Consider the following 14,990-nt stretch of genomic DNA (forward strand, 5'->3'; position numbering starts at 1 on the left):
GCCTCCTGGCTCCTGGTGCTGGGCGCCGCCGCCCCCGCCCTCTGGTTGCGCTGCGTCCTCGCCGACTTCACGGTGGACAACGAGGTGCACTCCAGCTTCATCCACCGGCGGCTGCGCGGCCCCGAGCGCCGCGAGATGCAGCGGGAGATCCTCTCCATCCTCGGCCTGCCGCACCGCCCGCGGCCCCACCTCCACGGCAAGCACAACTCGGCCCCCATGTTCATGCTGGACCTCTACAATGCCATGTCCGTGGAGGGGGGGGCGGCGGGGGCCGCCGCCGAGGAGGGCGAGGGCTTCTCCTACCCCTACAAGCCCATCTTCAGCACCCAGGGGCCGCCCCTGGCCAGCCTGCAGGACAGCAACTTCCTCACCGAGGCAGACATGGTCATGAGCTTCGTCAACTTGGGTGAGTGCCTGCCCTCGCCGAGGCCCCGGGATGACCGGGCGAGGGAACCGTGCCGGGGGGGCGGAGTTGGGGGGGGGGGGGAGGCCGGAGCGGGGCCCCGGCCACCGACGGGAGGGCCGGGGGCTCGGTGGCGCAGGTGGCCCCGGCGGGGACCTCCGTCCGCGGCGGGTCGGATGGGCGGCAGCCCGCTGGGGCGAGGAAGGGCAGGTAGCGGCCCTCGGGAAGGCGGCCGCTCTGCGAGGCGGTGGTTAAATGGCAGCAACGTGGAGAAGGGCTCCCGCTTCCCGTCACGGCGTTTGGACAGCCACGAGCTCTCGCCACGCTCCACCCCGCGCGCCGACACGCTAAGTTCTTTGTCGTCTTCTCCCTTTGATAGTCGCTTGCCGCGCTTCGGAAATTGGATTTGCAGGTAGGAGCCGGACAGGACGATTAGCAAGGTCCGTTCCGCATCCCGCACCGCCAAGGAAGACGCGAAACCGGGGCAGGACCGCGGGTCCCGGCACGGCTCCTGGCAGCGGGCTGGCGCTCGTGCGGGATGCGGAGCCACCAGGGCTGCCTAGAGGGATAGTTCCCTGCGGCATCCCAGCGCCGCGCTCCCTCGGCCAAAGGGGCCGAGCTGCTCGCACATGTTTTCCTAATGGCTTGAGAGGGATTCCACAGTAAAGCCTTATTTACTCCCGCAGCTTTTTCTGTTGACCCCGGTTCATGCAGCTAACTCGCCTCTTTTCACAAGCACATGTGGATGGGTTTATGCAAATGATAGAAAGTTGGCATGCTTTGTATGCGGCTCGCTAGGCCTCTCTAATTGGATGCCACGGCCCAGTCTGATTTCTATTTGCTTGCTGTAGATTGCACACCCGTGTGGACTGACTTGGCCGGATTTGAGTAAAATGTTGTCGGGATGAGCATTCTATTTTAAATATATAATTATAGACCTGGTTCACTCTATCCATTTTTAGACCTCGTCATGTGCAGCTCGGAAACCACCACACGTACAGATTGGGTGCCTGCAAGTTCGAGACAGAATCTGAATGGTATTTCCAAAACAAGATCAACTCAAACTTTGTCCCAAACAAAGGGACGCTCAAAGAGCAAGAGGAGCCCACCTCTGGCACGTAACCCGCTAGGGATTTACAGACACCCCCATCGCCAATAAATCCATTAACACCTTTACGGATGTCACTGTTCTGGACACTTCCACTGTCTGGAACTTCAGAGGCAACAAAGATTAAATCACCACCTAAATCACCACCTCTCTAATCCCAGCGCGTTAACTAACTGAAAAAGATCAGTAGCTGTGAAGGCTCTGTGACACACGTTAATAATTATTAGACACGGTAGCCATCCCGGCACGATTCTTGCGTGATAGGGAGACATGGGACGCTGTGGGAGATCTCTAGTTTGCATGAGCTGCACCTCCTTATTAACTACCATAAGCTTCACAGCGGGAAGCTCTGAATTACATCTGGCCTGGGGGCTGCGCTCTTTCAGAGCACTGGTGCTTTCCATTTGGAATTACAGTGTTTGTCTAATTGCTGCTAGATGCTTAAGCCGATCAGCAATGATACGTTTAAAATCAAATATTTGAGCAGCCAGAAAAACCAATGGCGGTCAAATACTTGACTTTAGAGATAAGAGTGATCTTGCTAACATTGTTCTCTGTGGTTCTTGGGTCATACACCATGTACAACCACAGCGCAGGGAGAGTCCCGAACAGAAGACAAAGGATGTTGAAATAACCATAGCGAAATTCACACTTCTGTTTCCGTTTCGGTAGAGAGGCGAGAACCTTTATGAAACATGCAAGTACCTAATGGAAGGGAGTTGAGCTCTGGGGAAGCAGCTCTGCTCCTCGGGTGTAGTTATTTACTGCATAACTTTCAGCAGTGAAACTGCGGCGCTCCCGCCCTGTGCTTCCTACGTAAGGAAAAGTCACCTTTGCGGCCCATGGCAGTTTTACATGAAAAGAATTAATATCCCCGGTAATCAGGTCCCTGATTATTTTGAATACAAAGGAGTGGCATGGATCCATAAACTGTGAAATAAAAATTACGTTTTGGATATGTCTGTTTCTATGTGAGAACTTTTTATAGAGCAGGTTTTACCTGTATGAACTGTACATAATCAATAATTGACATCGCGATGTGATGTGATGACTACAGTGAATGTATTCATTCATTTCAACCTGCTGGGTTCTGTAGTAGGCTTAGAAATCCGAAAGTGTTCTTTGTGCAAAATACTAATTACCATTTTATTTAATTGCTGTCAGGATGGTCAGCGAGTAGTAAGAGCGCAGGCAAAATCCAATAGGTTTTAAGAAGGACAGGTGGAATTATTACCAGCAAGGCACATTTCGGAGGTTTATCTGTACTGTTTTGTTCCCTTGTCAACAGGGCATGCCAGGACGAGTTTAAAAAGGACATAGATCTATAATAGCTTTCTTCATCACTGTGCACACCTTTCATCCCATTATAGTCATTGGTCTTTCATCTTTATAGGACAAAGACAGGCTTGTTTATGGACGTTTTAATGAATTAGACCAGCCACTCGCTCCCGTATATGGTCAAGTACAACACCTGCTTTGATATGAAGGTGAAATTAGAAGATCTATTGTAGAACTGATGTTTTTTTGGAGACTTTCTACAATGATCCCTTTTAAAGCAGAGCTGAATTGCTAAATGCAGACTGTAGTAAACTGTGTCCTAGTTTTGTAAGAGATACTCTGTGAGCATTGCGTTTCACAGGTAGGCTTTTATTACTATACTAGAGCCATCACAATGTGGAAGTGTCACAGCATAATAAAGTTTCACCTTAGAATGGAGGAAGTAAAAGTGAGTAACGAAATAATACTTTTAAATTTCAAGAAGTAAAACATGTTATTCCAGGCTTCCAAATGCTAATCTACAAAACCACTTTTTTGCTTTATTCAAAAAATTACGTTGCTAGATTTACTGGGCTACATAGTAAAAAAACCCAACAACAAAACTCCCACACATTGATTTCTATGGAGATACTGTGTATATTTATTCTAGAGAATTTATACTGGGTATTGGTAGGGAGGAACCAGAATACAGGTGCTCCATTTCAGAGTTATGTTGCAGGGAGCTTTGTACTAAGCATGTAATGTTACTGTAAAATCTTGACAATTAATTAGATTTAGATTTATAACCAGTTAATTCACAGGCTACATTTTGTCTTAGCTTACACCTGTGCTAAGATGGATGGGGAATGGATTTGTGTCAAGAATGAAGTTACATGTAAATTAAAAGAGAATTTAGCCACAGTGGTCTGACTAAGTTAGTCAGTTAATTACTGGCTAATTTTATAAAATTTATTACTGTAATTTCAGTATTTGGAATTTCATTTCAGATCCTGTCCAAGTACAGTTTACAAACTGATCCATTTTAGGAACTGAAAAAATGCAAAGCATTTTTTGCACAAGTTTAATTTCAAGTTTATAAACAGCAACTAAGGAGTAAACATCCTCTAGATTACTTAGACCCTCTCTTCTAAAAATAATTGAGTTGTCCTTATGTGGGTAATCTTGCCTTGGTAAACAGACTTGCTTAGAATATTTTTCAAAAAAGTCGGCACAAGTGATATGCAACTTGTTAATTTGTCTCGTGGTTGATTATAAAATGAACAACATTGTTTAATCCTGGCAAAAAGTGTGGGGGGGGGGGGGGGGGAATTATCAATTTTTGGAAGGAGCACATGAAAGTGGCTTTTGTTAATGTAAATCAAGAAGCTGAAGAGCCCCCAAGTTTCCTTTTATTTCATACCATCTGGCTATCCTTTTTGTTGACAAGTGTTTGGCATAGAGAACCATCTCTTTGCCCTTTAATAACAGGCTTTAACACTGTAGGGTATTAGAAAAAGATTCTATAACAGTTAAAAAATTTCCTTCGGGGAATACTTTATAAAGTGAGCACGGGCTGCAGGCATTTGCAGCTGTAACCTGGCTTGTGTTAAAATTTGGAAGGGGCTGCCTTGCATTCCAGCTCACTACAGGCCTTCATTGGTGTACAGCCAAAGGTTAATATAGATGTCACACAGTTTTTCTTTGGAGAGCCTCAGATATAAGAGTACGCGTACAGCTGTGTTTTTAGTAACCCTTTCATAATCACTTCTTTTAAACCTCATTTTCCTGCTTATATAAATCAAAGATTTTCAAGGATATTTGACCTGGATTTGAACTTATTTGATCTTCACATATTTCTCACTTGAAACAAAGCAGATTAAATGCTAGCCCTGGATGCCTGGTCATGATCACATGGTTTGTCCATACATTAGGCCAAGCCCTCAGCTTTTTTTTTTTTTTTTTTCTCCTCCACCTAGCGCTGCTATAAGCTCTCAAGCCTGAACAGGTACATCCTGTAATTGTTTTGGACAGTATGGATATATGCAACACTTGGTGGTATAAGATTAGCTAAGGTAGAAAGCTTGCAGCCTACTAAAGGTAGGAAGTACAGTGACCGTGCAGCAAGTCACCGGCCGGTATTCATTGAACGTACAGACCTGCTCTAGAGAAAAATCAATTCATTTTCTAATTTTCAGGTGCAAACGGGCAGAGCAGAACAGGAACTATTTACCTCCACCATAGGGGTGCGGTGGTAGCAGAGAATGGAGCAGCCGAGGACAGATGTCCTCATGTGGGGCAAAACCACCTGGAAATTGTCCCCAGCCGCTCACACGCTTCTGCGGCGGATTTATCCCAGAAGCAGGGTCTTTCCTCCACTCCCACACAGGCTGTCCTGGGGAGGTGAAGTCCCCTCCGGGAACTGTAGTTTAAAAGCCAAAACCCAGCGGCATGTAAAGTGCTTTGAAGGAGCCAAGCCTTGATGGCCAGATCTTGTGATGCTTGTAAGAGGAGTTAGGCACAAGTGAAGCGTACAGGACCTGCTCCCACCCGAGCTCTGCTTGCCGTCGGTTTTGCTTGGGTGCGTGTGTGTGTGTGCGCATCCCCCCGTTGCTCCTTTTGCAAAGGAGTTTTAATGGCCTCTGGGCAGGCAGCATGAAACCAGGCATTACGTTTTCGGCTGTAAATAAGCTTGAAACAGATTTTCGGGGGGCGGGGGAGAGATGTGCGAGAGAAGGTTACACAAGTGGTTGGAAACATTAATTAAAAAAAAGATTATAACTATTAAAGCCTAGTCAGGGCTGTTGACAGGCTCCTTTTAAATAGGACACTGCAATGTTTTAGTTTAATACATTCTGGCAGTGTCACCGGGGTTAAGGCTAATACTGGGATGTGTGGATCCTGTCATGTTATTGTCAGGAGGAATGCAGGGATTAGGTTTAAAAGTGGCGGTGGGTGAGCGGTGCAGCTGTGTACACTTATTATAAAAGATTTAAGTCCCACTGGTAAAATCAATATATTAAATTGCAAGAGCCTCTGTTTTTAATTAGTTTAAATCAAATATACTGTTAGTGCCATTACAGCTTCTATCCTTGGACCAAGTGAGGAAATGCTAATATTTATACGGAAACTGTTAATTTGTGGTTAAAATGATAACACATTTAGTTTTACGCATCTAAATTGTTCTAACTCAGTGAATACCAGCGAGAAGTCGCAAGGATGGATGACATTATCTGAGCAAGAACACAAGTAAGAAAATTTTGATAGCATGCCCCATAAAGAGACTACCTGTTGAGACACAGCATTAAGACACCACGGCATTTTAAGCCCTTTCTGGTGGTACGGTCCTCCTCTCTGGGGCCTGCATCAAAATATTCATGTGAATTAACTATAAATATATTATATATATAAAAATAAAATATGCTATTATATGTATAAATTTTTTCTCTAAAGGGAAGGAACTTCTAAAGAAATGAGCGAGCTGTTTAAATTAGTTTCAGGATGAAGATTTTCATTCTACAACTGTTTGAAGTAAATAGGACTAATCACATGGATAAAGTTCTGCACACACATGTGTTTGGAAAATGGAAACCCAAGAGAAAGTTCTTGGCTAGGTCTTCATTGGTGTAAATTGTCAAATTTCTACTGAAGCTGGCCCTGTGGTCTCATTTATACAACTGTACGTCCAGATTAATTCCCATAAACTCCCTCTTGATTTGCACTATCACAGTTGAGAACAGAATTGGGCCAAAGAAATGCCCCTGTGTTGAAATAATGAGCATGCAGTAGTTTCTGCTAGAGCTTCAAACAGTTTTCTCTCCTAGTCTTGAAATTGTTTTTGAGGGAGGTTTACTTTACTGCAAATAATCAAAACATGAACTAGCTCCTATTAGTCACTGCCTATCATTATTAGCCCAATCCATGTTGTTGAACTACAGCTGAATTCCCATCTTTGCAACAAACAGCATTTAACAAATAATGTTTGACAAAAATGTGAAACTGATATTTCTTAATAGAGGACATATTTCATATGGAGAAACTTCAGTGATGAAAGATTCCTGGTATCAAAATATCTGAATCACAGTACAAATAAACAGTGTGTTGTAAAGACTGCGGGGCCAAATTCCGTGCTGGAGTAATTCCACTGAAGTCAGTGGAGTTGTGCCAGGAGATGAACTGCCATCTAGATTTTTTTGGTGTACACGTGAAAAAAACAGAAGCATTTAAGATTTTGTCGGTAAACATCTTTGCTAAGAAATACGTTGCAGGTAGCAAAGCTTGAATCGATTCAAATTCAAATACCTCTTTCAGAAATCCTTATTTTGTTGATGAAGAGTACAAAGTTCACCAAGAGCCCCTTTATTTGGGTATACGTTGTACAATTCCATTATTTATACATAAATTTATCTGATCCGTTACAACAGGTAACGTAAGAGGATCTTGGGTGTGAGCTCATATGTGCAAGCCCCACGATACTGTGCCATGCACACTCTTTTAAACAGTTGTGTTGACTACATCTTGAAGTCAGTGAAAATCCTTTAGTGATCCAGATTGAGTGGATTGAATTAATGGCAACTTTGAGACTACAAGTTTTAGTGTAATTGCTTTATTGTTTTGGAACCAAGATGCTTACAATCCAGTTCCTGTGCAAACATGTTTAACGTGTGTTAATGTGTTTCAAAACCAGACCCTCTCCGCAAAATTCTGCTTTTCATTAATTGACATCAGTAGCATGGTACAGTATTTCAAAGCGCTGGCCAAATATAAACTGTGTTTCTAATTTCCTTACTTTCCTGTGTTTGGAATGCCAATGTTAATTTGTTCCCATGGAAGAGTGAGAGCTGCCAACCACAGTTTTATATAAATGGCTTTACAGTGCAGGGCTGCCAACATTAAACGATACTTAGGAATTTTCATGACATTTTGTATTTAATGCTTGTGTGTGTATGTGTGAGAGAAATAGAGAGAGATATATGGGATGTTGAACAGCACAGCCACTGATGATCAAGGCAGATGTTGGAAGAAATTTATCCTTTGAGTAGCTGTTACTTAATGTTTCTTCTCATTTAAGACTTTTTAATAATCTATCAGATATTACACAGCATATGCCTTCTGCCTAGAAGAAACTATTTTGCAGTGAATTTTGTTGCTAACTATCCAAACAGTTCTGTGGTTCCCCCCACCTCCCACAATTTTAGTTATTTATTAATAGATGAGCAGGACTTTTGTTTGTGTTGCTATTCTGATCATTATGAACTAGATTTTAAGAATGTGATATTACTCAGCATGAGAAAATGTGAAAGGAGAAAAGCTGCCACAACTCAGGAATAGGGGGATTAACCGATTTTCATTAAAACTGCCAACAGATAATTTTTCTTTAAAAGAATAGGTAGCTAGATAAAATCATTTGCTTTCTTAAAGAAATTCAAGCATAAACATAGTTTCTTTAGTGGTATGTACTGTCTTTGTACATAAAACAAATATGAAGTTCCCTTTAAACAGATTTATTTTAAAGTGATGGTGAAAACAAGGTCTGTTTATGTATTACTCCTTTTATTCCTGGAGGACATTCAGAATACAAATTGTTCGTGTTTTAGTAGATTCCTCTTAATGAGTGCTATGGTTTATCTCTCAATTTTCCCATTTTATTGGAACAGGTGCAACGTCTACCATCTGTGCCAGCCCTGCGCTATACCAACAAACAAAGTGTTGTTTTGGTTCACTGGATTTAAAAGTCTCCTGAGAGTAAAGAAATGAAAGAGGAAGAATTTAGAAAGTGCCTAGTGAAGGAAAGGCACTTCAAGTAATGTGCTTTGTCACTCAAGTCTTCCTGTAAATTACCTTAAACTATTTCTAAACGGTTTGAAAAATTTTATCCATAGAGTATTAAGTTTCTGTTGCATCTCAGAGGTCCCGTGCTATTCTTTATCATCTTTATCCTACTGCAGTAGATTCCAAGTTAGACTTTTTTGTTGTCAGGTTGAATTAAATTTTACAGGAGTAAGAATTCCTTTTTCCTTGCCTTAAAGTAGAAGACTTGTAAATTTTCAGTTTTTCACTGTTTCTGATTCCAACTCATTTAAAAGATACTGCAAATAGCCATCCAAGTTTAAACAAGATTATGTTGTAATTAGACAGACAAACTCATAATTATTTAAGGGCTAAACCAACAACAACCCTTTCAGGTTCATTTTGACAGTGTTTATCCAGTGTATCTGGAAAGGCTTACAATTAAAGTGCCTGAAGGGTGGGGATGAGATTTTTCAGCATGCAGTCAGTGCTATCGGGTCCACCTGGCCTGGGAAACTATGCAGGCTTTGTAGTAGAGAAAATCCTTTAACTTAGATCTTCATGGCAAGCTCTTAAAAGCTACCTTCCTTTAAAAAAAAAAAAAAAGAAAAAAAGAAGGGAGGGGGAGAGGGAAGGCACTGCTTCCCTCTAAATAATAATTAAAACGAGCAAGTGCCTTCTTAGGCTCTTCAGGATGAGGGAACACTATCAGGCTGATCGGGCCGATAATCTTGCAGCGCATCCCTTTTTAGAGTTTTGCCTGTTGTGCGCAACTGCCTTTCAAATGAGCAAAAAGTTTCCTCTCGTTAGGCTGCAACCTCCCGATGCGCGATGCTGATCCGAATTACACTTCCACGCGAACCCACTGATGTCACCGGGCAATATCCTCAGCTGGAGCAACCTGGCCCAAGGCCAGCCCAGCAGTGAAGTCACCACAGTTGACACCATCTGAGGCGCTGGCACAGTGTCTGTACCAAGTTTGGGGGGGGCTGTAAATCAGGTCGAGCTTTGACTGTTCCTGGAGCCGCCGGGCCAAATCCTGCCTTCGCTGGCACCGGTGGGAGTGCCTCGGTCCGCTGATTTTACCAATTGTTCTTCCCACAGCACAGTGGCAGTAAAACTTTTTAAGAGAGACCAGAAGAACCCTGGGAGAACTACTAAAAAATGCTCATAAAATAATACAGCATCAGTAGTTGGGAGTTATAATTCTGATGGAGAGACAGGTTTCTTGCTGAGCAAGGATTAGGAACAGGGCTGGTAGTATTTCACAGCTTGTGTACCTGAAACGCCCATTGATTTTCATGAGTCCTTCAGCACCCCAAGGGAAAGCAAGTTCAGCTTTATCATTGAAATGGAAGATTAAAAATTACTGTAATTTAGAAACTCTGAATTCTGGTGCTTACAATTTAGTAGTGTTCAAATACTTTTGTATCGATATTTTAACAGCAATTTATTTACATCAGCCAAGTATCTATAATGCCACAAATGGTAATCATTCACCACTAACAGGAATCAATTCCTAATTGTATCTGTTCTACCCACATGCCCGATGCTGCTCCTCCCTTGGTTCTCAAGGTTAAAAATTAATTGCTTCTATCACTAAAAGTATTCTGACCATTTTAATCTTGCTACTTTTGTTTATTACTGTGAAGTAATTATAATCCCACAGGGACTTTTTAGATGTTAATAAAGAGTACTGCACATCACTTTTGCTGAAGCTTGTGTGGCACTATAGACATCATGCTGAGTTTAAGTTCCCCTTTCTGACCATATCCTTAAAACATCCAGCATTTGTTTAAGAGAAAGGAGGGGATTTTTTTTTTCTTTTTAACAAAAAGAAATAGAAAGAGAAAAAAAAAGAAGTAACTTTAGCCTCACAATCTGCTAGCTACATAAAGCAGTAAATGTTCAGTTGAGACAGGGAAAAACCAGAACTGCTGGAGATTGGTTGTTTCCTTTTGGAGGAAACAATAAATGTGCCCACTTGTATTTTAACAACATTACTACTGGGCCCCCTAATTACACAAATATACTTGTAATAAAGTGCAGAAGAGAAGAGCTGAAAAAGAATCATTCAGCACAGATCTTTCTCTTCAGCTCGAAAAGAAGGGTTTGAGTAACCACTCTTTTAAATCTTGGCCCAAATCAGAAGATGAAGATATTTCAGCACTATGTGATGAATCATTTGTCTCCCGAGACAGGTGAAAAGGAGAAGCAAATCAGACATGTGGTCTAAAACTTCTCTCATTGGTGTGAACAGAACTTTCACCTCTGAATACAATAGTTCCTGCAACTCAGTGGCATGCATTATAATCAAATTACAAGAATATTAGACTCCATATCCACAGAAATTTCTGACCGTTACGCTACATTAAAACCTGACACAGGGAATACAGAAATACATAAAAGAATCCAGAATGATGCAGAAAAACGTTCAAGCAAATGCCAAATGTTTTTTTAGAAAACAGTAACTGTCATTTTGCTCATTAGTCCACAACTGTGAGATGAGGACTGTTGCACTGAAAAATCTCAGTCAGTGTGTCTAATATGCTGAGAGTCTTTCCTCCCCACATTGGCAGCTGTAGCCCAACAAGAGAGTAGCGACTGGTAGGCAGAGACCGAGCTGGAGAAGGATGATCTGTGTTCCAGCTCCTTGAGCGACACTTTTGTAAACGCCATACTCCCATTTCTGTGCTATTTTTAACAGTTGCACGCAACAGGACGTGAACTGCGTTCCCTTCATTCATACCAAACCGATGTGAGGACGCGAGGGTGTATTACAACAGCTGATCTTTTACCCCAGAACTGCAATTGCAAAATTGTGTTTGAAGACACACAAACCCAAAACAAAACAGAAAATGCTGTTGTTAGGGGCTGACTCAGGAGGCCTGGATGGCCCAACCCTAGTGAGAGGCTCAGTGTCAGGAATCCAGCCCTGCGATCCGCAGTGTGGTATGCAGGGCTAGGTGCTGCTGATGTCACCGATGGGCTTATCTTCTACCAAAAAAAAAAATAAAATTCCTCTTGTATAATAGGGATCGTGGGTGGGAATTAAACTGAAAATAAATCTTCTCCTAACCTTCAGATGCTGTTACGCCTGGGGCGTTAGCCACCAACGTTTCAAGTGTAAACGGGACAGACACATCCTCGCACTCTACACATGCACATATATATATATATGTATATAAAAGTTTCCTGAGGACATTTCTGAAATAATAGTTTAAACTTGCCATCACTCTAAGACACTAGCATTTTACATCTACCAATGGAAATATATGTGGATGTCATCGACTTCCAGATCTTTAATATTCATAGATCTCAGGCCCACATACCAAGTTATTACAGGAATAAACAGTCCCCTGCCTGTTTCTCAATAAAAAAATAAATGTGTTGCACAGCAAACATTCCTAGAAAGCAAAAAGATTGTACCCAGAAGCTACGAGTCCCGTCACAGGCAAAAGGACAGCGAGTGGAAGTGCAGCGGTTGGCAGCGAGGATCATTCTCGGGCAATGAGCATCTCTCCCGTTCCCGCATCTCAAACCCCAGAGGCTGTGCTCAGTGCCCCACCTGATCTCAACTATCTTGGCAGCACAGAGGAAACACGATGATCTCAAAGAAAAATGTGGAATAGGTCACAAAGTCCTACTATCTTGAGGAAGGGCACTGCTGAGTATCTTTTTAAGCAGTAATTGAAGTCTCTAATCATTATTTTCCAAAATGTTTCCTCCCACCCCTCCAAACACTGTATTTCTATCTAATAATCCTGGTTTATAAACTGTGTTAATATCCCTGGACCTCCCACGAACAGAACACCTGAAAAATATGCAATAGATGTAACAGCATGGCTGCAAGAGGAGCTCTGCTCTTGCAGGGATTTCCCCTCCAGGGCAGACGGACCTTTCCCCTGAATAGTTTGTTGCCCCCTAATCTCCCAGCACTTGCCTGACCGAGAAAGGCACAGATGTTTGTTATTGCATAGACAAGCTCAAAAGGTCCAGCCGATTGCAGTCTTACTGCACAGCTCGGAGTGTATACATTCCAAGTTGAAATTTTGCTGATTACAATCGAAGGCTGAGATTCTTATCTGATGGCCGCATGTCTGATATCGACTGGTTATTTTGTAATATCCCACAAACTACTTTCTCAACAAAACCAGACTCTGGGATTTCAGCTGAGAAATCCAGCAAGTCATATGGTCTCCAACCTGGAAAACTGGTTTTTGAATTATTTTCCTTTTATCACAGTAAACCACAAAAAAGGCTTGATTCCCTGTGCCTGTGACTCCTGCTGTGTTCCTCCCAGAGAGCCTGTGCAGGTGTAGACCCACACTCTGGAATATCTGGGGGATGCTGGTATTGTTGTGGCAATACAATATTAAAGGACGATTAATTAGATATATGTTATTTATTTGGGCAGCTGTTCAGTAGATGAAAGGAAGTCTAATGCAAATGAAATGAGTAAGTCTTAAGAGGCCAATGTGCAGTCACTTCTCCACTCATGTCCCTTAGCGCGGCCGGGACAGAAACGGGCACATTCCTTTGACAAAAATGAGGCATCTGAAGATTCCATCAGCTGAACTTTCTCTTTCAAGTGTTGCCAGTAGATGCACAATATATACATGTGCTTTTAAAAGACTTTTATTTTGAACTCAAGATGTGAATCTATGGTATTAAGGAAAGCAGAACAATCCTTTATTTAGCTGCACCTGCACCTTAATGCCTAATGAGTTTAGTCTGATGGAATCCAGACCTCAGGAAGGATTATAAATTCTCATTTGATTTCATTTACTTCTAAAATACCTTAAACCAGCTGTACCAGTCCAGAATCCAGTCCTTCTTTCTATATCAGTTTTGCAAATGTTGTTGAATCTTTTGCTGTATTAAGTGACTTTATGCTATATAGTAATATACCAATAGTAATAAGGAACAGAAGGCAACTTGAAAAATCATGTAGTGGAAGATAATTAGCAGCATATAAGCTTGAAAAGCATCAGTTTATGAGCACAACTTTCATAAAGTTCTTCATGCTCTGGAAGTAAGATTTGGAAAAAATTGAAACTAAGTTGGTAGGCAATATCCTCTCTCACTGGCCCAGTGTAAGGCAGAGGAGTCTGACCTTGCAATTGTGGATGAACATGCTCTCCAGGGCATTAGTGGTACGTTTAGCCATTTCTGTCTGTTTTTTATAAACACATCAGAGACGCTTGGGCAGTGACTTTCCCAAGATTACTGACTCAGGCTGTTTATTATGAACAGTATCTAATTTATTGAATACATTTGAAGCTGCCTTAGTTTGCCCCAGTGTAGTAACTGGAATGCAAGAGCACAAGTTGATGCTGCCACATCTCTGCATCATGAAATCCTTGCATCAAAGAGTTACTATAACATGATTTGTTTTTTCTCTGCATGTCCTCTGCACATGCCTTCTTGCAGATTAGGGTGCCTGCGCTGCAGGCTCATAGCTTCCTGCAGAGATGCTTAGTCCTTCCCTTGGACAGACTTCGGGGTGTGAGCAGACACCCTCAGAAGAGCAGGGAAGCTTGCAGTGCTGCTGCCCTCACCCTCCGAGGATGAGCACCCTTCCAGACTACCAGTCACGAGTGGGCTGTCTTCCTTTACCTGAGGTTAGGTTAGAGCTGCCTAAAACCACTATGGGTAAACTTTCTTGCCTTCCCCCGATCTGAAGTTTGGTCCAAGCTGAAGAAGAACTGTTTCACACTTGGAAGCTTTCGAGAATGACCTGGATCTTTTTATTCTAAAATTTGCATTTCATCCCAAATAGCCCATTTTAGGTTTCCCTGTAGTAGTCTCTCTCGCTGCCTCTTACCTTCCCTGGCTGAATACATGTTATTTCTGACCAGATCTGTTCAGCCACTTGTCTCTCCTTCCTTGGGCCTGGGGATGTGTTTCCATTTGCTCAGCGCCGTGTGTACTAGCAGACAGGGCAGACTGCTGGTTTTTGCATCAGTGATCTTTTGAGAGGCCTCCAGCCTCAGAGCAGGTTGCAGGAAGCTCCTTGGGCCCCATTTGTCTGCTGGTTGGACTGGGGGATTATTTTTCTCAATGAACCATATTGTAACTAACTTTTCTCCCTCTGTGCTCTGCAAACTCCTCCCCGTTAAGACACCCATCACCCTGCTTTCTCCTCTAGACCCATATTACCCTTTTCAGTGCTGCGGCTCTCACCTCGGTCTCCACCGTCCTGACCCTCATCCATGATTCCTCCCCCTCCTCCCCGGGCTGCCACTATCTCCTTGACCCTTGGATGCACTGGCAAAACGCGTGACTTGGAGTTCACACCTAACGCTGGCACAGCTTCCCCGGCAAGTTGGCCTCACCAGATACAACTCACTGATTTCACAGCACCAGGAAAGCAGCCTTGCTGTCCCCCGAATTACAAAAAGAGAGAGCGAGCCGTGTAATGTAGCAGTCATC

The 14,990-nt window shown here is 42.8% G+C and overlaps 1 protein-coding gene across 1 annotated transcript in view; it reads left to right on the forward strand.

The window, feature by feature from the left end:
- Positions 1-9: 9 nt before the first annotated feature.
- The window catches only part of BMP7 (bone morphogenetic protein 7), a gene marked incomplete at its 5' end in the record, with an annotated part of 45,437 nt that continues 30,456 nt past the window's right edge, over positions 10-14,990 (forward strand). Inside the window, one exon of the mRNA XM_010569779.1 lies at positions 10-406. Within this exon, the coding sequence (XP_010568081.1) occupies positions 10-406 (397 nt within the window). The remainder of the gene's footprint in view (positions 407-14,990) is intronic.

Source organism: Haliaeetus leucocephalus, unplaced genomic scaffold (genome assembly GCF_000737465.1).
Source record: "Haliaeetus leucocephalus isolate CR32 unplaced genomic scaffold, Haliaeetus_leucocephalus-4.0 Scaffold273, whole genome shotgun sequence".
Classification (NCBI taxonomy): Eukaryota; Metazoa; Chordata; class Aves; order Accipitriformes; family Accipitridae; genus Haliaeetus; species Haliaeetus leucocephalus.